General features: G+C 45.2%; 3 protein-coding genes and 1 long non-coding RNA gene across 9 annotated transcripts in view; 1 reads left to right on the top strand and 3 right to left on the bottom strand.

Moving 5' to 3' along the window:
• SYCP2 (synaptonemal complex protein 2) overlaps positions 1-11,519 on the bottom strand; it is a 74,858-nt gene extending 63,339 nt beyond the window's left edge. Inside the window, exon 1 of the mRNA XM_032605381.1 lies at positions 11,422-11,519. The gene's annotated coding sequence lies outside the window, so the exon portion shown is untranslated. The remainder of the gene's footprint in view (positions 1-11,421) is intronic.
• PPP1R3D (protein phosphatase 1 regulatory subunit 3D) lies at positions 11,480-16,437 on the bottom strand. Its single transcript, XM_032605382.1, has 2 exons — positions 15,160-16,437; positions 11,480-14,977 (listed from the first exon to the last, which is right to left on the bottom strand). The coding sequence occupies exons 1-2, from the start codon at positions 15,440-15,442 to the stop codon at positions 13,869-13,871; spliced, it is 1,392 nt and encodes a 463-aa protein (XP_032461273.1). The 5' UTR covers positions 15,443-16,437; the 3' UTR covers positions 11,480-13,868.
• Positions 15,238-20,582, top strand: FAM217B (family with sequence similarity 217 member B). 2 transcript variants are annotated; one of them, XM_032605384.1, is made up of 4 exons: positions 15,238-15,351; positions 16,877-16,988; positions 17,128-17,213; positions 18,818-20,582. In XM_032605384.1, exon 4 carries the CDS (start codon positions 18,822-18,824, stop codon positions 19,974-19,976), a length of 1,155 nt encoding a protein of 384 aa, XP_032461275.1. In that variant the 5' UTR covers positions 15,238-15,351; positions 16,877-16,988; positions 17,128-17,213; positions 18,818-18,821; the 3' UTR covers positions 19,977-20,582. The 2 variants fall into 2 exon arrangements, with proteins under 2 accessions (XP_032461275.1, XP_032461274.1); XM_032605383.1 differs by lacking the exon at positions 15,238-15,351 and adding an exon at positions 16,458-16,610.
• LOC116740132 overlaps positions 19,544-26,998 on the bottom strand; it is a 30,564-nt gene continuing 23,109 nt past the window's right edge. For 2 of the 5 annotated variants that reach the window (XR_004345819.1, XR_004345820.1), the window contains 2 exons: positions 25,313-25,525; positions 19,733-19,868 (listed from right to left, as the gene is read on the bottom strand). This is a non-coding gene — a long non-coding RNA (uncharacterized LOC116740132). Of the gene's footprint in view, positions 19,869-25,312; positions 25,880-26,998 lie in introns of all 5 variants that reach the window. The other 3 variants (XR_004345822.1, XR_004345821.1, XR_004345823.1) reach the window with 3 other exon arrangements.

Here is a 26,998-nt window from a genome sequence, read left to right as displayed (position 1 = left end):
GAGACCCCAAACACAGTAAGTTAAGCAAAATAAGAAGACAGAGAAACACACAGCAGATGAAGGAGCAAGGTAAAAACGCACCAGACCTAACAAATGAAGAGGAAATAGGCAGTGTACCTGAAAAAGAATTCAGAATAATGAGAGTAAAGATGATCCAAAATCTTGGAAATAGAATGGAGAAAATACAAAAAAACGTTTAACAAGGACCTAGAAGAACTAAAGAGCAAACAAACAGTTATGAACAACACAATAAATGAAACTAAAAATTCTCTAGAAGGGATCAATAGCAGAATAACTGAGGCAGAAGAACGGATAAGTGACCTGGAAGATAAAATAGTGGAAATAACTACTGCAGAGCAGAATAAAGAAAAAAGAAGGAAAAGAATTGAGGACAGTCTCAGAGACCTCTGGGACAACATTAAATGCACAAACATTCGAATTATAGGGGTGCCATAAGAGGAAGAGAAAAAGAAAGGGACTCAGAAAATATTTGAAGAGATTACAGTTGAAAACTTCCCTAATATGGGAAAGAAAATAGTTAATCAAGTCCAGGAAGCACAGAGAGTCCCATACAGGATAAATCCAAAGAGAAACACGCCAAGACACATATTAATCAAACTATCAAAAATCAAAAAAAAAGAACAAATATTAAAAGCAGCAAGGGAAAAACAACACATAAGGGACTCCCCATAAGGTTAACAGCTGATCTTTCAGCAGAAACTCTGCAAGCCAGAAGGGAGTGGCAGGACATACTTAAAGCGATGAAGGAGCAAAACCTAAAACCAAGATTACTCTACCCAGCAAGGATCTCATTCAGATTTGACGGAGAAATTAAAACCTTTAAAGACAAGCAAAAGCTAAGAGAATTCAGCACCACCAACACAACAAATGCTAAAGGAACTTCCCTAGGCAGGAAACACAAGAGAAGGAAAAGACCTACAATAATAACCCAAAATAATTGAGAAAATGGTAATAGGAACATAGATATTAATAATTACCTTAAATGTAAATTGATTAAATGTTCCAACCAAAAGACACAGATTGGCTGAATGGATACAAAAACAAGACCCTTATACATGCTGTCTACAAGAGACCCACTTCAGGCCTAGGGACACATACAGACTGAAAGTGAGGGGATGGAAAAAAATATTCCACGCAAAGGGAAATAAAAAGAAAGCTGGAGTAGCAACTCTCATATCAGACAAAATAGACTTTAAAACAAAGACTATTACAAGAGACAAAGAAGGACCCTACATAAAGATCGAGAGATCAATCCAAGAAGAAGATATAACAATTGTAAATATTTATGCACCCAACACAGGAGCACCTCAGTACATAAGGCAAATACTAACAGCCATAAAAGGGGAAATCGACAGTAACACAATCATAGTAGGGGACTTCCAACACCCCACTTTCACCAATGGACAGATCATCCAAAACGAAAATAAATAAGGAAACATAAGCTTTAAATGATACATTAAACAAGATGGACTTAATTGATACTTATAGGACATTCCATCCCAAAACAACAGAATACACATTCTTCTCAAGTGCTCATGGAACATTCCCCAGGATAGAGTATATCTTGGGTCACAAATCAAGCCTTGGTAAATTTAAGAAAATTGAAATCGTATCAAGTATCTTTTCCGACCACAACGCTATGAGACTAAATATCGATTACAGGAACAAATCTGTAAGAAATATAAACACATGGAGGCTAAACAACACACTACTTAATAACCAAGAGATCACTGAAGAAATCAAAGAGGAAATCAAAAAATACCTAGAAACAAATGACAATGAAAACACGACGACCCAAAATCTATGGGATGCAGCAGAAGCAGTTCTAATAGGGAAGTTTATAGCAATACAATCCTAGCTTAAGAAACATCTCAAATAAACAACCTGACCTTACACCTAAAGCAGTTAGAGAAAGAAGAACCAAAAAACCCCAAAGTTAGCAGAAGGAAAGAAATCATAAAAATCAGGTAAGAAATGAAGGAAACGATAGCAAAGATCAATAAAACTAAAAGCTGGTTCTTTGAGAAGATAAACAAAATTGATAAACCATAAGCCAGATTCATCAAGAAAAGAAGGGAGAAGACTCAAATCAATAGAATCAGAAATGAAAAAGGAGAAGTAACAACTGACACTGCAGAAATACAAAGGATCACGAGAGATTACTACAAGCAACTCTATGCCAATAAAATGGACAACCTGGAAGAAATGGACAAATTCTTAGAAATGCACAACGTGCCAAGACTGAACCAGGAAGAAATAGAAAATATGAACAGACCAATCACAAGCACTGAAATTGAAACTGTGATTAAAAATCTTCCAACAAACAAAATCCCTGGACCAGATGGCTTCACAGGCGAATTCTATCAAACATTTAGAGAAGAGCTAACACCTATCCTTCTCAAACTCTTCGAAAATATAGCAGAGGGAGGATCACTCCCAAACTCAATCTATGAGGCCACCATCACTCTGATACCAAAACCAGACAAAGATGTCACAAAGAAAGAAAATTACAGACCAATATCACTGATGAACATAGATGCAAAAATCCTCAACAAAATACTAGCAAATAGAATCCAACAGTACATTAAAAGGATCATACACTATGATCAAGTGAGGTTTATCCCAGGAACGCAAGGATTCTTCAGTATACACATATAAGTCAACGTGATACACCATATTAACAAATTGAAGAATAAAAACCATACGATCATCTCAACAGATGCAGAGAAAGCTGTCAAAAAACTTCAACACTAATTTACGATAAAAAACCCTCCAGAAAGCAGGCATAGAGGGAACTTTCCTCAACATAATAAAGGCCATATATGACAAACCCACAGCCAACATTGTCCTCAATGGTGAAAAACTGAAACCATGTCCACTAAGATCAGGAAGAAGACAAGGTTGCCCACTCTCAGCACTATTACTCAACATAGTTTTGGAAGTTTTAGCCACAGCAATCAGAGAAGAAAAAGAAATAAAAGGAATCCAAATCGGAAAAGAAGTAAAGCTGTCACTGTTTGCAGATGATATGATACTATACATAGAGAATCGTAAAGATGCTACCAGAAAACTACTAGAGCTAATCAATGAATCTGGTAAAGTAGCAGGATACAAAATTAATGCACAGAAATCTCTTGCATTCCGATACACATACGATGAAAAATCTGAAAGTGAAATTAAGAAAACACTCCCATTTACCATTGCAACAAAAAGAATAAAATATCTAGGAACAAACCTACTTAAGGAGACAAAAGACCTGTATGCAAAAAATTATAAGACACTGATGAAAGAAATTAAAGATGATACAAATAGACGGAGAGATATACCATGTTCTTGGATTGGAAGAATCAACATTGTGAAAATGACTCTACTACCCAAAGCAATCTACAGATTCAATGCAATCCCTATCAAACTACCACTGGCATTTTTCAGAGAACTAGAACAAAAAATTTCACAATTTGTATGGAAACACAAAAGACCCCGAATAGCCAAAGCAATCTTGAAAGAGAAAAATGGACCTGAAGGAATCAGGCTCCCTGACTTCAGACTACACTACAAAGCACAGTAATCAAGACAGTATGGTACTGGCACAAAAACAGAAAGATAGATCAATGGAACAGGATAGAAAGCCCAGAGATAAACCCACACACATATGGTCACCTTATCTTTGATAAAGGAGGCAGGAATGTACAGTGGGGAAAAAGACAGCCTCTTCAATAAGTGGTGCTGGGAAAACTGGACAGCTACATGTAAAAGAATGAAATTAGAACACTCCCTAGCACCATATACAAAAATAAACTCAAAATGGATTAAAGACCTAAATGTAAGGCCAGAACCTATCAAACTCTTAGAGGAAAACATAGGCAGAACACTCTATGACATACATCACAGCAAGATCCTTTTTGACCCACCTCCTAGGGAAATGGAAATAAAAACAAAAATAAACAAATGGGACTTCATGAAACTTAAAAGCTTTTGCACAGCAAAGGAAACCATAAACAAGACCAAAAGACAACCCTCAGAATGGGAGAAAATATTTGCAAATGAAGTAACTGACAAAGGATTAATCTCCAAAACATACAAGGAACTCATGCAGCTCAATATCAAAAAAACAAAGAACCCAAACCAAAAATGGGCAGAAGACCTAAAGAGACATTTCTCCAAAGAAGATATACAGATTGCCAATAAACACATGAAAGAATGCTCAACATCATTAATCATTAGAGAAATGCAAATCAAAACTACAATGAGATATCATCTCACACTGGTCAGAATGGCCATCATCAAAAAATCTACAAACAATAAATGCTGGAACATGGGACTGAGTGAACTGATGAGGATGATTATAATTTTTGTGATTTTCTGTTTGAATGAAAAAACAAAAACAGGGCTTCCCTGGTGGCACAGTGGTTGAGAGTCCCCCTGCCGATGCAGGGGACATGGGTTCGTGCTCTGGTCTGGGAAGATCCCACATGCCGTGGAATGGCTAGGCCCGTGAGCCATGGCCGCTGAGCCTGCGCATCCGGAGCCTGTGCTCCACGACAGGAGAGGCCACAACAGTGAGAGGCCCGTGTACCACACACACACACAAAATAACCCCAATAAATTCTGGAAAGGGTGTGGAGAAAAGGGAACCCTCTTGCACTGTTGGTGCAAATGTAAATTGATACAGCCACTATGGAGAACAGTATGGAGGTTCTTTAAAAAACTAAAAATAGAACTACCATACAACCCAGCAATCCCACTACTGGGCATATACCCTGAGAAAACCATAATTCAAAAAGAGTCATGTACCAAAATGTTCACTGCAGCTCTATTTACAATAACCAGGATATGGAAGCAACCTAAGTGTCCATCAACAGATGAATGGATAAAGAAGATGTGGCACACGTATACAATAGAATATTACTCAGCCATCAAAAGGAACGAAACTGAGTTATTTGTAGTGAGGTGGATGGACCTGGAGACTGTCATACAGTGAAGTCAGAAAGAGAAAAACAAATACCGTAGGCTAATACATATATATGGAATCTGAAAAAAAAAAGGTCAGAGGAACCTGGGGTTGAGACGGGAATAAAGATGCAGCCCTACCAGAGGGTGGACTTGGGGATACGGGGAGGGGTAAGTTGGGACAGGGTGAGAGAGTGGCATGGACATATATACACCACCAAATGAAAATGGATAGCTAGTGGGAAGCAGCCGCTTAGCACAGGGAGATCAGCTTGGTGTTTTGTGACCGCCTGGAGGGGTGGGATGGGGAGGGTGGGAGGGAGGGAGATGCAGGAGGGAAGAGATATGGGGACATACGTATATGTATAAGTGATTCACTTTGTTATAAAGCAGAAACTAACACACCATAGTAGAGCAATTATACTCCAATAAAGACGTTAAAAAAAAAAAAAAAAAAAGAACACAGGGCTTCCCTGGTGGTGCAGCGGTTGAGAGTCCGCCTGCCGATGCAGGGGACGCGGGTTCGTGCCCCGGTCCAGGAAGATCCCACATGCCGCGGAGCAGCTGGGCCCGTGAGCCATGGCCGCTGAGCCTGCGCGTGCAGAGCCTGTGCTCCGCAACGGAAGAGGCCACAACAGTGAGAGGCCCACGTACCGCAAAAAAAAAAAAAAAAAAAAAGAACACAGAGGATAAGTTATAAAGTCCTACATATGTGTAACTATAATCCCAGGAGAGGAGATAGTGAATGTGACCAAAGCAATATCTAAGAAATGATGACTGAGAAGTTCCCAAAACCAATAAAATACATCAAACAATAGATTCAAAAAACCCCATGAACCCCAGCAGGGGGAAAAAAACACCCAAACCCTGGTGCACCACAGAAAACTGCTGAAAATCAAGATCAAAATCAAATATCAAACTGCTGTCAGAGAGTAAAAAAGACAGGTTACTTTTAAGTAGCACCAATAAGACTAGTAGATGACCAATTGAAACTATGAAAGCCAAAAGACTTAGAATAATAACTTCTTTAAAGTGCTCTAAAATTGGACTTAAACTACACATTGAACAGATGGACCTAACAGACCTATACAGAACTTTTCATAGATCAGCTGAACACACATGCTTCTCAAGGACGCATAGAATATTCTCCAGGATAGATCATATGTTAGGCCACAAAAGAAGTGTTAATAAATTTAAGAAGACTGAAATCATATCAAGCATCTTTTCTGACCACAAATTGGGCAACCTAGAAGAAATGAAACCTAGGAGAAACATACAACCTATCAAGACTGAATCATGAAGAAACAAAATCTGAACAGACCAATTATTAGTAAGGAGATTGAACCAGTAATCAAAAACCTCCCAACAAGACAGGTCCAGGACCAGACGGGTTTGCCCAGTGAATTCTACCAAACATTTAAAGAACTACTAACACCAATCCTCAAACTCTTCCAAAAAATAGAAGAGCAAGGACACTTCCAAACTCATTTTATTAGCCAGGCTTATGCTGATACCAAAGCCAGACAAGAACACTGTGAGGAAAGAAACTAGAAAGTTCTGAAAGAAAAAACTGCAAGCTAGAGTTCTATAACCAACAAAAGTACTATTTAAAAATAAATGGAAGAATCATCCTATTTGTTATTAAAATGTATTACAAAGTTGCAATTACTAAAAACAGTATTAAAAATAGGAAATAGACAAATGGATCAATAACCAAAAGAGAATCCAAATGCATACCCAATATATATTGGAACTTCACATATGAGTAAGAAGGTTTTGCAAATAGTAAATGTAAATTAGTCAGTAAATGCTCCCAAATGCGCAAACTGGCTCTGGGAAAACTGACTCACCATATAAAAATATAACATCAAGCCCCTTATTTCCCGCACTCACAAAGCAAACTAGATGAATTAACTACCTAATGTAAAATGAAGATATTTAAAAACCATTAGAAGGAAACACAGGAGGATATCTCTATGACTCTGCAATGTGAAAACATTTAAAAAAAGCACAAAGCATAAAAAGTAATAGATGTGAGCTTTCTGTACATCATTGTCTCCTTCTCTCTCACACACACACACATACATAATTTCATTAAGGACTCTCTGTTCACTCTTAATCCAGTACTCAGTATTGCCCCAGCAGGTCCTATAATCGTGAACACATTCACTGGCATAACTCACACCCTTCAAGCCCTAGAGAAACATTTCCTTTGCCTATGCCTTTAAAAGAAGGGGACTGCAGTCAATTACACTATTCTGTTTATTTTGTATGTTAGAAATCTTCCCTAATAATAATGTTTAAGGGACTCAGGGCGGGGCGGGTGGGGGTTGGGGGGGAGGGTAGGCTGAGACAATGCAGAGAAGATTGCAGGTTGTGCTGATACTGACATTTTAGTCTGCTTCAGAAAGGAGGTAAAATTTGAGCAACCTAAGTGCTCAGGTAAGAGAAAAGACATTAGTTAACTGTCAAATCCTTCCTCTGGCAGAGCAAAACTACAGTTGATTCTTGCGTAATGAAAAACTGCTTCCTAATAGTGCCAAACGTCCATTTTCTTGCGTCTCTTTGTATTCCAACTTGTGGCTCTGGAAGTACTAGCAACTAAGTGCACAGTGTTTGCAACAATTGCACATGGTGACTGAGAAACATTCTGTAGTTCTAAGCAATTGCTATTATTCTTTAATTTGTATATATGTAAATCTAGACAACCGCATGAACATGACATATTTACAGTTAGATGGCAAGCAAACACTAGAATGACTAAGTTTATTTTATAAGAATATTTAATAAGATTTATTCAAAAATAATTTCAGTGTATCAGAACAATTTTATTTAGATTAATGTTCGTTAGTAATTTGTATCTACCTTAATTTTAAGAAGAATTTAGTATTTCAGAAAATATTAAAGAAACAATACCTTTTAATTTTTTACACTTAGTTCACGTTTCTGGTAAAAGTACTCAAATTAGTACATTTTGAACAAAACTACATGTTGTTTTAATCCTTAAATCATACTGTCAATACAACAGAAAATAAGTAAAATTCTTGACTATACTGATTTTGCTAAAATGAAAAGAAGTTTATGAAATGTGTACTAATTTACAAATTATATAGGTCATTATTATTTATCCAAAATTCGGCAGTCCATCATCAAATATCCATAATAAATGCGTTCAATTATCTTTGATATTTTGCCAACACTCGGTCATAAATAGCGTCACACAAACTTTTCTATTTCATTACGATGAAGGTATCTGTGTGAAACTGAAGACTTTATTGCACCACGTGAAAACTCGATTGAAAAGTTTACGCACTTAAAATATTTCAGGGGCCTCTGTTTGTACTCTTTCCCTAGGGTCAGCAACTGTTGGGGCAGGCCTGCCTATGGCGGAATGCTTCGCTGCATCACAGCTACAGCAACCTGAGTGTGAATTGGCCATGTCATTTCCAAGGTTACTCTGAGATATGACATACAGTGCAGAGGAATTACGGCCAAGAGGCCACAAGGCTCACAAGACGGCTTAGTTCCTAGTCTACTTTTGTGCAAGAAGTCCGTCAAGGGGAAGGAAAATTAATTAATGTCTACCCAGGCAGAGTTTTTTTTAAGAAAAACTGAACTAAACAATCCAGCGACTCCTCCCTCCCTTCCAAGGCTAAATGCATACTGGCTCTAACAGAGCCCCAAACTGGGTACCATCCATGATACAAGACAAACATCTGCGACTGACAGGGAAGGCTAAGTCCTGAGGGAAACGTAAGCAACACACTCATCTTTCCACCGCCCTCAGTAAACAATTAAAAATACCTTTATGAAGCGCCACGCACGAGCACAAGGAACAACAGAACGACCTGAGAGACCCAGCACAGAATTATATTTTTTCAAGAGGAGTCTGGGGGGCGGGGGGTGGGGTCAACTAAGCGGGCTTGGCGCTCTGGTTTCCTTACAGGCAGCACAGACCTTGGGACAAGATGAATGCGCTCGCGCAGGCGGATGGCAGGAGGAAGGTTTAAAGAACACCCAACAACTTGACACAGGCACACATTCTTTCCCCAAAGCTGAATGAATGAATGCAGCAAAGCCCTCTGCGCCACCAGAGCAGACGTCCGACAGTTGGGACTGTGACGCCGGAAGCTGCCCGCGAGCCGGCGAGGAACCACCACCTTCTCCTGTCACCACTAAACAGTTACCACAAGCTACTTCACGACACCTGTAGTGGCATCACCCACGACAGCCAGCGCACAGACCCGTTTCATCCTCCTTCTGCGACCGGGGACATCAGGACATGTGGCTCCCCCCGGAAACGGGGACCAGGGAGAAGGCGCTCGCGGCAAAAGGCTGCGGGACAGGGGCCGGGGAGGAAGGGCGGTGGCGAGAGGGGAAACACGTGTGCGCACTTGGCTCTCCGGAGAGCAGAGAGCACGGGCCACTGCGAGGCCAGCTGCTAACCCCTCCCCGCCCCCCCACACACACACCTGGGCTCTGTTACATCGTTTCCGACGCTAAGCTGTGGGTTCCGCGCCCGCTCCGGAAGCCCCGGCCCGCCGCGTCTCCACCCGCGTCGCCCTCAATTTCGTGATTCCGGCCACTGCTCGCGTCCTTGGTCATCCCCCGACCAGCGGATCCGCGCTCCCCCCGCTCCCCCCAACCCCACCCGGGCCCTGGACACCCGCCGCAGGCCCCTCACGACCGCACGCCCCGCGACCCGTCGGCGCGAGGCCCGCACCGCCCATCGGACGCCCCGGAGTCGGCCGCCCTCAGCCCCGGCGGCGCCGCCGCCCCGGCCGTTTCCTCAACGGCTCGCCTCAACCGTCCGGAGGCCGCTCTCTCGCTCGCTCGCCCGCCCGCCCCCTGAGGCCCAGCCGACGCCGCAGCTCCACTCGCGCACCCCGCCGTCAGGGAAGTCCTCTCCGGCGCCCAGCTCAACCTGCCGGCTGGAGTAGGCCTCCACGCGTAGTCCCGCTGCCGCTGCCGCCCAGCTTCGCGTCTCCCTTAAGCGATCGCCGCGGCGCCTCACGCAGCCGAGGGAAGGCGGGAACTGCCAGTCCAATCGGCGTCGCGTGCGGTCGGCGTCGCGTGCAGTCGGCGCCGCGTCCAATCAGCGCCGCCGGCCTGACAGGCCCCGCCCATCACGCCGGCGCAAGTGCCGCCCGAGGCCGGAACCGGGGCCGCCGTGGTGGGAAAGGCTCAGGGCCTCAGGTAAGTGGGCCGGCCGCGCCCCGACACCGACCCCTGACGCCGGTCGGCCGGCGGCCGCGCCGCGAAGCTCTCCCCGCACGGACGCGCCGCGAGAGAAGGCGACAGTGTCCCTCCTCTGCCTGCAGGACTTGAACCTGGAGGGCCGGAAGCGCCGGCGGCTCAAGAAGACTCCAGGGCTCCCGACAGCCACCCGCGAAGGCTGGAAGGGGCCGCAGTGACACGGGGGCACTCGGCGAACCCGCGGGGACACGATGGTCAGAGTGCCCTGAGACAGGCGCACGCTGCGGGCCAGCAGAGGGCAGCGTAACCACTCCGGGCCTGTCCCCGCTGACAGCCGCGCTCCACCCCGCCCCGCCTTACGTTCCGGCCCCGCCCTGCCCCGCCCCTGCCAGGGTTTCCTGGAAGCAGGGCCTGCGAGTGCCTGCCCTCTCGGTAGCCTGAACCCCAGACCCCTGGGGCACAGAGCGCTGAGGCCATCTAGGCTTGGCACTGAGGGGACTCATCAACAGTGTATTTCCAGGCTTTTTAGAATGTTTCAATTTAAAGTATCAGTTTAAATGATAAAAGCAATGGATGCTTGTGGTGTGAACTGTGCAAGCAACTCAGAAATAATTACAGCAGACAAGCACAAAAAATTAAAAGCTAGTGATTTCTCACCTTGCCACTTTTTAGTAGAGAGAAGAAAAATGTCAGAGCCCTTTTCATTATTATTATACAATTCAACCTTATTTGAATTGTTTTTAAATAGGTTTTTAGATGATGATGTCAGATGGAAAATCTTATCACTCAATCCGAATGGGCTTTCAATTAAATGTAACAAGCTCTTACTGGGTACATCTCATCACATGGCAGAGAGAGATTGGGCTTTGGCGTGGGTTCGAATGCTAGCTTTGCTGCTTACCAGCTGTAGGGCTCTAGGTGAGCTCCTTAAACCTCCCCGAGCTTCATTCATTTCAGCTGAGAAAATGGGGAAATTATCTACCAGGTAGTGCAATTTTCAGAATTAAATGAAATCAAATACATACAGCACCTAACATTTTAGGCAAGCAAATAAGAGAGGACACAATAAGTGTTAGTTTCCTTGCCCTGTGTTCAAAGCTTTGTAATTGAGTAAGAGTCACGATCGGGGTGCTGGGGGGGAAGGCAGATACACACTAGTTATTCCATATACAGGCTTCAGTAAGCACTAAGGAAGTACAGTAACTGTCCCATCCCTTATGTCCCACTAGAGCTTTCTTCACATGTAATACTGACCTGGCATAAAAGGGTGTATTTCGGTTTCTCAAAGACATACACAACTGTGCTACTGAAGTTGAGGTGCCATCATACGATGCATTTATTTACTTACCAAGGTCCTAAATGTGACAGCCTTTTAGGAAGGATAAGACTTATGTGTGAAATGACAATCAGCATGCTTCTAAAGCCTTGTTTCACAGTAATTAGACCACAAGAAAAACACACTTCAACTAACCACTTGTGCACATATACTTTAATATTTAGGCTTAGGTGAAGACACCTTAAATGGCAGGTATTAAAATATGTTTGGGAAGACAACCCAAGAATTGCACAATCCACAACAAAATTTGAACATCTAGGCCACATAACTGTGTTTTCAGGCCTGAGAATCTCCTTAAGCTGTTCCAAAGCTTCTTTATTAACTAGACAGGTATATTTAAGCTTTAAAATTTTTTAAACGATTTTTCAAAGGCACATGGAGATTCTCTTAATATTAAAGATATAACATTTACTTCATATTCCGTGACCAGAACCTTTTTGGTAAGTGACCTTCATATGGATTATAAGATTCTCTACATGCCTTTACATAGCAATACATTTGCCAGCTCTAGCTCATACCTGAATGCTGTGGACAACTGCCTTGCACGCTGGGCTGGGACCCAGGCCCTCACAGGCTTGCTGAACTAACTGGACAGTTTGTCAAATAGCAGGAAATGCAACCAGGCTTCTCTCCCTCTTGCGTGTCAATGGCGTACACAGTGCTAACAGCCAACGATTGTTCAATTTAGTCACAATATTTTAAATCAAAGTTCCATATTCTTAGATCAGAAGGTACCAAAGAAAGCCACCCCTATTGATGGAATTTTAAAAACAACACAGTTGCAATTATAAGAAAGAAATTGGTTAAAAGGCAAAATGTGTCCTTTACATACTTATTTGACAAATGGCAACAAGCATTCAAAAATTTAGAGTCAGTGCATTGGTGACAGCTATCACAAAATTGATTACACTGGTTTCAGCTGTCTCAGAAACAAGCTTCCTAAGTTGGAGACCGTGTCCATCTTAGCTGGGTTTTCACACCTCAGTGCTAGCACCTGCCGTCAGACCACCACTCAGCACCAAAAACTATCACCAGCCCCTCACTGAGGTTTTAAGTTCTTGTGGCAGTCTGCAGGGGACAATGGCCTTGACTTCTTGGTTGGAGATTTAAAAAAAAAAAAAAAAAACAACAGCATTTAACATTTTAAAATTGGGAAACAAGTCCAGATGAGGTTATAAACTTTTCTATCTGAAGGCACAAAGAACAAAGTTGGCAGGTAGCTGATAAAACCAGGCATATATAAATACAGTTTAAAACACTTAAAAAGTATAAATATTTGTGTATTGTTTTTCCGCCAGTCTGGCTGTTGCTGAAAATACCTGCTAGTTCCACTTGGTAGCGTGATTTCTGAAAGATGACTGCTGGAAACTTTGACGCTCAAGAAGACATAGAGTCACCTTAATTCATCAAAAAGTTCATCGCAAAGGGCATCGTTGCCCGAAATTCCATAGAGTTGCCTGAAAACTGAAATAACTTAAGGCAGAATTTCTTTAAATATTTAGGTAGTTCAAATCTATTCAGAATGGCCTGATTAAGTGCAGATACATAATTATCAAACATGTACAAGAATAATACATGACGTGCGAAAAGAGACTGCAGAAAGGGCTGGCTCCTTTGCTAGTTAAAAGTTTTAAGCATTTCTTCCTTCACAATTGCTGATGCAGGAGACACACAGCCTAACCGGGCAGCCTGAACTCCCAGGAATGGTTGGTTGTACGATGACCAGATGAGGCATAAATTTCTTGCCTATTAATAGTTTCCCGGCTGTTAGAAGCCTACAGACATTGGCAAGAAAATGTGATCACAGGTTTTTCTTGTCCCGGGGCAGGAATGCCACAAGGGACCATAATGGGGGTCACACTGTACATTGTTTACAATGGGCACAAACACACAAAATGACTTTTTTTCTTTTTTAGCTTATTAAATCCAGAATGTTCCAAAGAAGGCATCCACCAAGGGTAAAAAGTCCCAATGTCACAATGATGATAAATAACAGCTATATTCACAGAGACCCAATCAGGACACACGCAAAAGCCACAGGCTTTCCCAGCGGGAGGATGCAGGCCTTTCCAAAACCACCTGCCTGGGCCTTCTTCAGAGGGGCCAACGCACCCATGAGTCTACCCACCCAGCACCCCGCCCCAGCACAGGACACAGCTCGGCCTTCTGGCACCTGAGGTTACTTTTTAGACCAAGTGACACAGACGATGCAAGCAGAAGACAGGACGGGCCATGCCAGCACACCTTACAGTGGGAAGTGAGGTCAAACGACCTCGGTTAGGAGATGGGGTGTGAGAAAGGGCCACTGCCCAGATGCGAGAGCCCAGCCAGGAAGTGAGCGCGGGTGCGGCCTGCGCGCGGAGTGTCAGATGAAGTGAATCCAGCTCTCCTCGCACTCCCCGCGCAGCATGTGCAGCGCATGGTTGCGGCACGTGAGGCTGTAGTCGCGGCCGTCGTTGTTGTCCCAGTACTCGGCGCCGGCCACACAGTAGCGCAGCGCGAAGTGCACGCGGGAGCCGAGCTCCAGCAGGAAGGGCGGCACCGGGAAGCCGAAGGTGAAGACGTCCTCGGCGCCCTCAGTGCCCGCCGGCCCGCGCCACCGTGCCACAGCCTCGTGCACGCTGCGCCAGTCGGAGAATGTGTAGCGCACCACCACCTGCTTCTCGAAGGCCAGGTTGCGCACGCGCGCCGTACCGCTGATGCCCAGGTCTGAGCAGGTGACGCGCTCCAGACACACGAGCTGCCGCCCCAGGCGCTCGCCGAAGTCAGGGGTCTCGACGGGCGGCGGGAAGTCAGGCACCAGGCACTGCAGGGTGAACTCCAGGTCCTGGCTGCTGCAGCACAGGTCCGAGTTGATGGCGAGCCGCGACAACACGTGCAGCGGCACGGACGGGTCGTCCCCCGCGTTGAACACCTTGACCTGCGCCAGCTCCAGGCCCAGAGCGTCGGCGAAGCGCACGCGGTGCTGCCGGCTGCAGCCCGGCCGGCACGCAGCGCCCTGCGCGCCTGCGCCTTTACGGCGGCGCTCAGGCGAGCTGGGCAGCGAGCGCGCCCGCCTTAGGATAATGGGCCGCAGGCAGGGGTCACAGCCGGACGGCGCGGGCGGCGGCGGCGGCGCGCTGCCCGGGCTCCTGGGGGGCCTGCAGGGCCGCGACTCCCGGGCCGCGCCGCCGTCCAGGTCCGAGAGGCAGCTGAGGCTCCGCGGGGCGGGCTTCCGGAAACCGGCGGCGGCGGCGGGGAGGACCGCGGAGCCCGAGCCTCTGAACATGGCCCGGCTGGCCGTCGAGCGATGGGGAGGTGGAACCGAGGGGCGGCCTTCCGACCCCGCGTCCGCTCCCTCGGTGTCCCCGGCCGTGCTCAGCTGCCCCTGGGGAGGGTCCGCCGAAACCTCTGACTGCAGGGGATCCAGTGGGCCGGCTGCGCCCTCCCCTCGACAGCCACTTCGCCCCTCGAGTCCTCGCCCGGGGTTTTTCGCTTTGGGCAGCCAAAAAAAAAAAAGCTGATTTCAATCGATGAGTGCTTGCTCTCGTGGAAGCTTTTCGGGGCCACCGCGGAGCGCGGGGTGGCGCCGGCCTTCTGCTTCTTCCCGGGTGCCTGGGGGAAGGCGGTGTCCGCCCAGCGGCCGCTCCCACCCCCGGGGCCCTGGCGTTACTTACACGGCTGCAACTTGTCGGTGCAACTTCCCGGCGAGCCTCCGCCCCGCCCCTCGTGACGCGGCCGCGCGCGGACTCCCGCAGCCCGAGCGCCGCCGCCGCGCCTGCAGCAGCGCGCCGCAGTCCGGCCTCCCGCCCGGACCCGGGAAGGAAGGCCGGCGGCCGCGTCAAGTGTCCTCGGCGATCGCGAAACAGGTCTGATCAATCTCTGTCCGCGTCTGCCTGGCCCGCCCGCCGATCGATCATAGCTCCGCGTCTGCACAAACGGAGGACCAGGAATGTGCATGCTGCTGGTCCTCGGATTTCTGGGTTAATGGGGGCGGGGGAGGCGTGCAAAGCCCGGCCTTTCCAGGAGCTCGTCCCCAGGCTGATTTTAAGCCTCGAGGCTAGCCAGCTCTTTGGACGTTTGCCCTGCAGCATGGACCCTAGGCCAGACCGAGGGAGCCTCGCTGCGTAGAGAAGCGTCCTGTCCTCACGGCACCCACAATGCTTTGCCGCCCGGGACCGTCCCCGGGGGTGGGGAGCAGGCGGCGTGGCTGCGGCTGCGGCTGTCTCGTGGGGCCGCGCCGGAGAGGAAGATGTGGGAGTAACAGTTCATACCCTGGGGTGACATATGCGGTTGCCTTTAAGCAAGCAGCCTCTGGCGCTTGGGACGCATTTCTGGAGCCAGAATCTCAGACTTTTAGCTTTGTTCCGATGGGAGGCGGAACCGTCAGGGAAACCGGAGCTTGTTTTCTGCGTCCTTAGGGACCCTGCAGGCTGTCATCTGTCTCTAATTTGGTGCAGAAAACGGCACAGCCTAGGGTGTAAAGCTTGCCAGGTGAAGGCGAGAAGATGGGAGTGCACCAGGCTAATTGGAGGAGTGTTGGTAAAGAACATTTTCTACGCCCAAAACGAATCAAGCCGTTGATTATGGTATAATTCATTCATTGTGAGGGCCCGCATGTGTTTTTTATTCCCATCGTATGTACACTGACCAAAATGGCACACGTGCTTCTTTTGAAAAATAACACAGCAAAGTTTTAGGAAGGAAATAAAAATCTTCTATAATCCCACCTCTTCCATTTTTCAGAGGCAGGGGATATTATGGAAGAAAGAAATACGTATTCACGTTCAAATGGGGCACTTTTAGTAGCCCACTCAAAATAAGAGGCGAAAAGCAACCTTGGGTGGTACAAATCAACAAAATGTCACAAAGAGATAACATCGTGTGATGTGTATGAAGATACTGATATGACTTTTTCGTGGATTGATGTGATAGTGAAGGCAGGAGACTTGAAAGAGAGCCTCCACAGCAGAGTTTAAGCTCCACAAGAGCAGGGCATGTGTGTAATCCTGCCGTTTTCTAGGCACTCCTGTAATTGTTTGTTGAAAGAACGAACGAATGAATGAATGAATGGACATGGGAACTTCGGAGCAACACCCGACCTTAATTAGCCCCACAGATTTCCACAGTATGTTATTTCCAAGGGGATTTTGTGTGTGGGTATGTGTGGGTATGGGGAGAGAGAGAGAGGGAATCCATTTGTAGTAGTGTGATCTTGTATCTAATATCCACTGTGAAAAACAAACAAGATTAAACCATAAATAGAAGGCAATATCCTTCCACCAGTTTTTCTACACAATTTGAATATTTAAGAACAAACAAGTGAAAACCAACACAATACCGGTGATAGGACCGTTTGCAGTCAGTACTTACCAACACTTCTGTTGCTTCTAGTTCCGGTGGTAAGGAGTCCTTTCCAAATATAAGAGGAATAAAGAAGTTACTTCCCCTGCTGCCATCATCTCCCAACAGACTGAGCAAGAATATTTCGAGCGCTACAGCAAAGGTGATGTAAACTTTGAAGTAAAATCTTATTTAGATTTGTTGGGTTTCTTTTCCTGTTCGTTTCGTTTCTTGTGTGTGTGTGTGTGTGTGTGTGTGTGTGTGTGTTCAGGGTATTTATTAACTACGTGTCTGTTTTTTAGACAGTCCATCAAACCCTAGATGATGATCAGCCGTGTGACTTTTTCAAGAAAGGGAATAGGGTGAATAAAACTTATCAGAAAAGCAGGTAAATCGTTTTTCATGTAATTGCTTTATCTTGCAAAAGGCACGTTATCTCAGTTCTCCAGATTGATATGTGTGGTTGGGAAAAAATATGTCTGTTGATAGGAAATATATACTTATATTTCTTGTCTGGCAGAAATGATTTTAAACATTACTAGTTGGTAAAAATTCCAGAGGTCATAATTCTTGCACTGTTAGCAGAATCCACAATTTTGGGTAAATCCCTTAATCATCTGTCTATGTTAGTTTCCTTTTATATAAAAAGGATACTGTTAACGTTTATGGATGCACACAGACAGCTAGAGGTAAATGAAAGTTTTAACAATATTGGCTATGAGTTCTAAATAATGGCAATTCCTTTATCCATTTCGTCAACATTTATTGAGCACGTGTTATGCTACTGGCAATGATTTAACCTCCAACGTGTTTATTTGTTAAGAAGTGACACATTTTCAAGTAATTGCTTAGTGTGGTAGAAACACAGACGAATGTAAACCAGACAAATGAACCTCTGAGGTTTCCACAAAGCATGTTTACCACCCTTTTTTTTTTTTTTTTTTTTTGCGGTACGCGGGCGTCTCACTGCTGTGGCCTCTCCCGTTGCGGAGCGCAGGCTCCGGACGCGCAGGCTCAGCGGCCATGGCCCACGGGCCCAGCCGCTCCGCGGCACGTGGGATCCTCCCGGACCGGGGCACGAACCCGCGTCCCCTGCATCGGCAGGCGGACTCCCAACCACTGCGCCACCAGGAAAGCCCTACCACCCAATTCTTTTAACCCCACCAGACTGATATTGCTGAGAAGTATTATTCATCTTGGCAAAATGCTACGTTCTTGGTAAATAAGTCAAAAAGAAAATATTTTCAACTCTGATATGAGACCCTGTCTCAGAATAAATTAGAGGAAGAATCAGTTGCCATGCTGGTAATGCCCACGGTATTCACAATGTCTACTTCCCCGCCATTCGAAGGATTGCATTAAACCTATTTTTTAAATTCATATTGTGTTAAAAGGTATGATTTTATTCCTATTCCTCTAAACAGCTTTTCTGAGTGTGTTTTCTATTTGAAAACACTTTGATAAGCTTTTGGTTTAAGGTGTAGGTTGTGTATGCTACACTTTTCCTTAAGATTTTTGTCAGCTCAGAATTACCACCAACCAGTGATTAAGTTCTGTAAAACTTGTATTTTACATCCTGTTTACATTTAATTGAAAGTAGGTATATAAAAGAAAGCTGTGGATTTGACTTGTTCGTGTTATTAAACACTGCTCATCATTAACAGGACAGAGTCCTATGAGAGATGTTACTAATGTTTAAAATGATAATATAAGCACTTTATGAAATGTTAGTGTTTTTCTTAAAAGCTAATGTTTGATGTAAAACAGAATCCGTGCATGTACTCTGGCACCTGCTCTATGATGTTTCCTAAGTAGAGTGTCAAGTGGAAAATTGTCCTGTAACTTGTTCTGTGAGTTCAGAGGCCTCACATTTTCTAATGCCTCGCGGTAGCTGAAATATACCACCAGGGGGTTCTTTTGGTCCCGTTGTTCAATCATCGGCTGGCCAGTTTTTGTCAGATGGACTAAGAATTGCAGGTTTATTTCTCGCAGCAATATGAATGCAGGCCCCTCTTGGAATAAAGTACAGCGTCCAAAGAATTCAAGAAAAAGGCAGAGTAAATCCCAAGTCCCCCATATCTCGTCCCAGCTGAAAAGCGGTCTCGGAGGATGTGTCCCCCAACCAACTGAGGATAAACTGAAGGAAAGCATTTCCCCGGAAGGAAACCCCAAAAGGAGTCCCCTTGGCTACAGGTGTCGGGCGTCCTCAGGGAACACGTTGTTTCTGGACTTTCAGACGATGAAAATTATCAAAGAAGATGCTGAGGAGGACAATGCCAGTGACCTCTCTGATTCAGAAAGAATCCCCGTCCCCCCTTCTCCCCTCACGCCTCCAGATCTTCATCTTCGAGCCGAAGAGATCGATGCGGCTCACTTCGATCCGCACCCAGGGCAGGGTCCCACCCAACAGCCCGAATACTCTTACCCTGACTTCCTCCCGGCCCCGTGTAACTCCTGGGACCTGCGGGACATGGCTGTGCTCTTGCACTCTGAGCGCAGGACAGAGGCCGTGCCCAGAACCGGGGGGCTGCTGGGGAAGTACATCGACAGGCTTGTCCAGCTCGAGTGGCTGCAGATCCAGACGGTCCAGTGCGAGAAAGGAAAGGGGGCCAAGGCGAGGCCTCCCACTGCCCCTGGGACCTCGGGGGCTCTGAAAAGCCCTGGGAGAAGCAAGCTGATTGCCAACGCTCTGTCCAGGCCTCAGCAGGAAGGGCCTCCGAAGTCAGGCCCTTCACGAAAGAAAGACGTGCACCGCGAAGAGGTCCATCCATCGTATTACACATGTGAGGCTTCCACCAGACCCCTCGATGTGCTGAATAGCAGCAGACTGTGTTCTCAGAAGCAAACCCTGGACGTGCAGACAGAGGAGAAGAAAAAGAAATCCAACAAGAGCTCCAAGCTGCAGCACTGGGGTCTGTCCTGTGGGGACAGCGGTGACCCTAAGATCAAGAGCAGCGTGAACCTTCGCCTTCCCAGGCAGCCAGCGGTGATCGGGGACTCCACGGACACCTACAAGGCCTCCAGAGCGCCAGCACATGCAAGTCTTAAGCAAAAGGGAAATGCAAATAATTGTGCTCGAGCCACTGTATCCAGCGAGAAAAAGCTCAAAACAAATGGAGGAAAACAAAACACACACAAATTCAAACCATAACTGAGACGATGAATTGCAAGGACCTGCAGGTGCCCCAGTATTAGAGCTCTTCCAAAAGTTACAATACTGTGAACTTTAAGAGACTTTGGGATCACTGACACTGAAGAGGTTGACCAGTTCTTTAGTCCACGCCACGCCCACCCAAGCCACAACAGGGTCGTTTCCAAAGAAGGGTGTCTTTCAGTAACCATATTTTGTGTTGACAGTCTTAGGCAAATGAGAGCCCTTCAGATAAAAATTAACCAAGGGTCTGTGCCGTATAAAGAAATAAAACGACAGCTCTCCAAGGGAAGAGTGGACTAAACTTCTGAAACCTCAGCCAGGCCACGTACAGCGCAGGTAAACTAGTGCGTACTGCTTCAAACGGTGTAGAATCCTGAAGGTCTGAAATAGGGCTCTCTGCATCCTCATCCTAAACTATTCAAGCAGAAGGTCCGGGCATCTCACTCCTGGGGAAGCTTCGGCTCTTCCTCGAGTTACGGAGCAGCTATTATGAGCAAAGTCATTTATCACTAAGCTGCCTGCTCCTTCCAGACAGTGGAATCTAGTGCTTTCAAACACTTTCCCTGATATGGGTTTAAAAAAAACAAGGCCGGGCTTCCCTGGTGGCGCAGTGGTTGAGAGTCCGCCTGCCGATGCAGGGGACGTGGGTTCGTGCCCCGGTCCGGGAAGATCCCACATGCCACGGAGCGGCTGGGCCCGTGAGCCATGGCCGCTGAGCCTGCGCGTCCGGAGCCTGTGCTCCGCAACGGGAGAGGCCACAACAGTGAGAGGCCCGCTTACCGCAAAAAAAAAAAAAAAAAAAAAAAAGGCCTTTTCAATTTAGAGGTGGTGGCGAAGTCCATTTCTGTATTCTCTAAGCTGAACTTAAAATAGCGTGCAGGCTTCGTCCCAGTGGATGTCGGCGGGTCTAAGCACAGTTGTTAGCACGTGATGGGAGGAAGAATGAAACAGTTGGCACCAGAATCCCCGGCGTGTGTGGCTTCTCTGAAGAGGTGCCGTGGGAAAAATCATCAGAATGATATCTGTCTTCATTTGCAAGAACAGGACTTTATAATCTTGCTGGGAGCGGGGAGTGGGAGGGCGGACCATGGATAAAGTTACTGAATGTCTTAACCTCCTCACCTGGCCCTGCGGCTTCCTGACTCCCCTAAATGCTTCTTATTTAACTGCTGTTAAGTCACATCTACTTGTCCCTATGGTTGTGCTGAGAGATTTCTCTTGATATTATGGTGAATATCCGTAGAACCTTTGCTTGACTACTTCTTGATGTACAGTATGTTTTAATGACTGTAGCTGATTTTATCCCTTCAAACGATTATCCTATTTGTTTTTTTACATATATATGTTTCTGTCTTCTCACCTTTGGGACAAATGAAAAACTCGGCACTTTTCATCTGAAAATATTTACTAACTCGCAGACTTTTCACCCAGTAACTCAGTGTCATCCAAGGCACTGTTTAAGTTAACATAAAGACAAGATGCATTTATAAATAATTAAAATAATAGGCCGAAGTTGAATATTAAGATGCCCTTTTAAAATCTGATTTTAATTGAACAACAAAAATTTTTACGGTAATTTTTTTTCTTCTAAGACTTCTTTTACAGAGTCCCTCTTATATTCTCTCTCACACCACCCTACTGGAGAAAGCACTGCTTACAATAAAATCTTACGCATTTTTATAAATGAACAAACAATGTACATCTGGCAGGCATTACTTCCATGGTTCGCAATTATACTATAACTTTTGTACTCAGTACTAAGTATAGTGTTTTGAAAACAGTGCTAGTCTTACTTTTCCTTTCTGTGGTTCCTGAGTGGCACCCCAGATGTCCCTCGACGGCCCTGCTCCAGTGAGTACAGATGGGTTAGTCCTATATACACTGCTGGCGTGTATATAGGACCCAATTCATGAGTCTTTCTCTGTTAGATTTTTTTTTTTTTTTTTTTTTTTTTTTGCGGTACGCGGGCCTCTCACTGTTGTGGCCTCTCCCGTTGCGGAGCACAGGCTCCGGATGCGCAGGCTCAGCGGCCATGGCTCGTGGGCCCAGCCGCTCCGTGGCATGTGGGATCCTCCCCGACCGGGGCATGAACCCGTGCCCCCTGCATCGGCAGGCGGACTCTCAACCACTGCGCCACCAGGGAAGCCCTCTCTGCTAGATTTTTATGCAGCTCTTTATGAAGTATTCCGGGTCGATAAATCTCTGTAAGCACGTTACATATATTTACACACATCTATATACACATATATACGCCTGATATTAATCCCACAGGGTTTATGCTGAGCTGCCGCCTCTACCAGTAATGCACCTGTGCAGGTACCCTCAGAGACCTTTCCCGGCCTCGTGTATGTCTGAGCTGATTGAGAAATGCTGAGGTAACGCCTCGAATGTTCCATGTGTTCCTAGCTCTTTGACTTGAAGTCGGTTGCTTAATTTGGGGGGATAGCTATAATGTCACATGTTAAGACAGTTTTAAAAGCCTGAAAAAGTGGCTTGTTTACTTTTTTGCCTCGGGTTCGTAGTTTATTTTAACCAACATTATTGTGATTGGATCAGAGCTCCTAATGGATATAGGTTCATTATGGAAGATAAGCACAATTTTATGATTTCTGATGCACACATCTTAATGCAGTAAACGCTGCAGATAAAGACCTTGCCATTCAAGCAGACGACATTGGAGAGTTGAGTCAGGAGCTCATTCAGTTCATCAAATCGAAGCCATTGAATCTTGTGACATGAGTCACTGTATTTCTAAGAAGTGCCTCTCATTTCTGTGGAGTTGTTTACATACGTGTTGCATTTAAACCAATTAAAATTATCCAATAAAATAAAATAAATGGTAGAAAAAAACCCCCCAAAGTTTAGAGAATGTAAGAAGAACTGCTTCAAGCTTAGGATCAGGGGGAAAAGTTGTAAAAACAGTACAAAAATGAATTACAAAATATATCAGTATTAGCTACAATTGTTTAGCTTGAGACTACTTCTCAAATCTTTAATGACTAAACTGGCTGAAGGTTTGTAACTTAACTGGAATAGGGTGGGATTGGTGGCTATGACAGAAAAGATGGGGGAGAGGATATCATTGATTAGTAGTGGTTCTTAGGCCTATTTGGTTAGTTTCCAGAAGGAAGAATTTCTACCTTCCATGTTTAAATATTATCTATTTCCTCTTTCCTTTGTGCTCATTTACGTGAGTAGTAAAATAAAAATATAAAACTCTTGGTGGTACCGTATTTCAAGGTAATAGAGAAGCAGCATTTATTACTTATTCATGTACATGTACAGAGCACCATTCAAAATGGCCTGAAAATATTCAGCATGTTATTTGCTGTGTAATTATTGTATGCTTGGTTTTGTATATAATAAAACAATACACGTAGGTTTTTGTGAATCTGGACTTTTTCCTTCCTTGAGATCAATTAAACACTAGAAAAATATTGCCTGGATTTTTCTGGTATGGTTTTCATTTGCCGTTTATGCAGTTTTATTTCAGAGTTTGTCTTATTTCTCTCCCTGATTAGTTCAAAAAACTGCTTGAGGGGGAAATTCTGTTCCAATTCCTTTCTTAATACTAAGGAGCATGCATGGCAACATTACTAGATGCATCTGAGGAGCACCCCTGGCTGTACCTTTCTTGGGTCCCTCTTCCTTTTATTACCCCCAAAGGTGGTTAGGGAAGCAGATGAAAATTCAATAAAATTGACATAACGTGGTAGAAATCTATTGCATGTGAACTCACGCATCCAGAAATGAGCCCCGTGCCTTTTCGAGGAAGCCCCCCGGCTGGGAGATGGCAGTTGTGGGCAGCTACTGGCGTAAGCATTCTGAAAGGTTTCCTGCCCCTCTTTCTAAACTCACTCTGACAATGAGGCGCCCTCTTTTGAGTCTACCAAATAGTGGCAGTTTAAAAAAATAATTTTGGGGTGTAAAAAAGCAAGTTCAGTGAGTAAATTTCAATCTTACTGACTTTATTCTGTGATTCACGAATCAGCAGCATCGAGTCCAGCAGCTAGAAAGGAGCTCTGTGGGGCTGTATAAAATGGAACTACAGGCAGAAGGGAGCCGTCAAGAAAGTTACACCAGCGAAAAGCAGATTGGTTGTGTCAAGGTCGCCTTCCTTTAGGGGCCTGGATGGCAGGGCGCGGACCAGGCAGGCGACTGAACGAGTCCCGACTGGGCTGTTCCGACAGACTGGCTGAAGATTCCGTCTGGGGAGAGCTGAAACTAAGTCTCGGTTTGGTGAAGTGGGGCTTAGCATAAGCGACTCATTTGGGGCCTGCTGTCTTGTTTTTAACGGGGTTTACACATAATTTTTTGATAACTTGAAAGTTAACCATGCTGGAGGTTTTTTAAATCATTTGTTTGTACAGAAAATGGTAGATTATCTTTGGATGCGGCTCTTTTCTTATCCACGAGGTGGCATCTAAACCTTTTCGGGAAGCACTGAATCGGTTCTGTGAATGCCCTCTGCCCAAATGGAGACATTTTTCTTGTAATCAAAAAGACATGGGGAGTGGGGAGGACTGTTTGATTGCAGACACAAGAAGATTAAGACTTTTCTCTTTGAAAGATTTAAGGATTGATTTGAGCAAAAATCAATTCAAATTGAGCAGCAGCAAAAAGCCTTAGAGGTTCGGAGCACTACTTACTTCCCAGACAGGAGCTGAGGGCGGAAAATTTTATAGAGAGGATGCAGAAGCAAGGAGATCATTTGATTGGCTGTGGCTTAGGTGGTCGTGCCATTTGGGAAAGCCTGATTGGCTGCTGGTGACTGGGTTGTTTTTCCTGCTCTTGAGGCATTTGCAGGAAATATTCCGCTTAGGGTTTGGTCTGCTTAGGTAGGCGAAGAAGGGGTTAAAACCACCTCAGTCCAAAAGCCTCCCTGCATCGACTTTGATATCATAAAACACTATTTATAGCATAGAGACAATGCTCCATGAAGGAACATAAATCATTCGTTTATAAAAATCTTCAGAGACCCTGTTTCGAAAAATACCAATCGTATATCTATCCTCAGCAATTTGGTATTTAAGGAATTAACTGTGATAACACTGGAAAATATATATGGAAATTTAAAAATGGGAGAGTCGTACATATAACTGTCCCAGGTTGCACGATATTTTAGAGAAAACTAATGATGCATATTTAACTTTCGATCCCGTTCAGCTAGCACAATTTTAGGCCTTACTCCTCGTATTGTGAGCCCCACTTCAGACCCACTAATGGTGAAGGAGATCAGAACACACCACCCCGAAACACGTCGCCCTGGCGTTTGGATGATTTTGAGTTCAAGGCACTTGAAAAACAGCAAGTACAAGAAAAAACACTCCTACCTTTCTGCATTCTCTTAAAAGCAGGAAATTAAATTCCTCTACGAAAGATGTGCTCCTTATACCAGGAGGAAAGTAACGTTTTTCATCGTCAGGGATGAGAAGTTGAGACGGAGAGAACTCTACACAAACTTGATTTGTTCAAATGAGTCTTAACTTCCTCTAGTCGTCCACATCGTGCAAGTCACTTTTCGACAATTGCCCACTTTGTTCAACCTAATATAAAAGCAAGTTAGTGTCACCATTTCTCTGGGTCTTCATTCTTTATGAAGGCTTCTGGGTCCTGGAAGACTCGTGTTGAATAAATTGGCGTGCTTTTCTCCTGTTGATCTGTCTCATGTCAATGTAGCTGTCAGGCCCAGCCAAAAATAACCCTAAGAGGGTGGAGGGGGGCAGAACTTGCCGCCACAAAATATGCCTCTTTGGCATGAGGATTTTTTTAGGCTGATCATTTTTGAGAAACAGCAGACACTGGAGAGGCTTTGAAAACTGAGACGTTACCCTTTTGTAAAAACACATTTACATTGTTAAGGGAACTCTCCATCTGTAAGGGTGTCTTCCTCTCTGTGCCTGGAAGAGGAGGATGAACTAAATCTAGAAATTCTTATCAGTCTTATCAACTCTTATATTAAGGCAGGAGTTAAACCTGCGTAACAACTATACTCCCGTTTCCTGTGCTTTTCCTGACAACTTCCTTTCACTCGCTCTCCCAAATCCAACATCTTTTGTCTTTAGCTGGAGATGGTATTTATGGCGGCTGGGCCGTGTCTGGGAGTTCCTCACTTTTCCTGGGTGTCTCCCATGTACGCAGGGAGCACACAGGTTATTCAACTTCTGTTGGTTTTCCTTGTGTTAATCTGTCTCTTATTACAGGGGATCTCAGCCAAGAGGCTAGAGGGTAGGGGGAACATTATTTCTCCTTCCCCATGTCAACTACAAATTGGCACTTGCCATCCACCTCTACAAGGGTTAAATCACATGTTGCTGCGGCTGCTGACCTTCGACACCCCCTGAAAGGAGCTCAGGGTGGAGAGCAGAAATGAGGGACTCTGTGCTCTGGAAAAAACTAGCACAGCAGGTCTTCAGATAGTTAGATATTTCCAGGAGCCATTTTTAAGAGCCCACTTCTTGTATCTCCTCGTATCTAGAAAAGCACTAAAATCCTTCATGGTGACGTCTGCTCCTCGTGACTCGCAGAAACCTTCTGCCAAAAGATACGTGTTTGACTGCATGTACTCCCCCTTCACCAAAATCACATCTATACTGACCTTCCCCCCAACCTCTTTGGAGCGATTTCTCAGAGCTCTCTGAGATGCTGTCTCCCAGGCTACAGTCCTCATTTTGCCCCCAGTACAACTTAACTCACGACTTTCACATTGTGCTTTTTTTTTTTTTTAAGTTGGCACTCACAAGGGTAAAGGTAAACGCTGGCTTCCAGAATCAGAGTCTGTGTTTTAACAACATCTTTGGAGGTTAAAGTTTGAGAAAACTGCCTTTATGGCACTTAAAGTCTGCAAGGTTGAAGTGGCTGCTTTGACAGCATTTCACCTGCTGGACCAGTCCCCTCTCATGCTTTGGCCCCTAACAAAGTCTTCTGCTTACCCCTGTCTACTTTCTCTAGGGCTTAAAGGCACTTAGCTGGCTCTTCACCTCAAGAATAGGTCACTACTCAGCCATCAAAAAGAAGGA

This window comes from Phocoena sinus, chromosome 15 (genome assembly GCF_008692025.1).
Source record: "Phocoena sinus isolate mPhoSin1 chromosome 15, mPhoSin1.pri, whole genome shotgun sequence".
In the NCBI taxonomy this organism is placed as follows: domain Eukaryota; kingdom Metazoa; phylum Chordata; class Mammalia; order Artiodactyla; family Phocoenidae; genus Phocoena; species Phocoena sinus.
The sequence above is the reverse complement of the archived record's forward strand: the minus strand, read 5'-3'. Positions and strand labels throughout refer to the sequence as shown.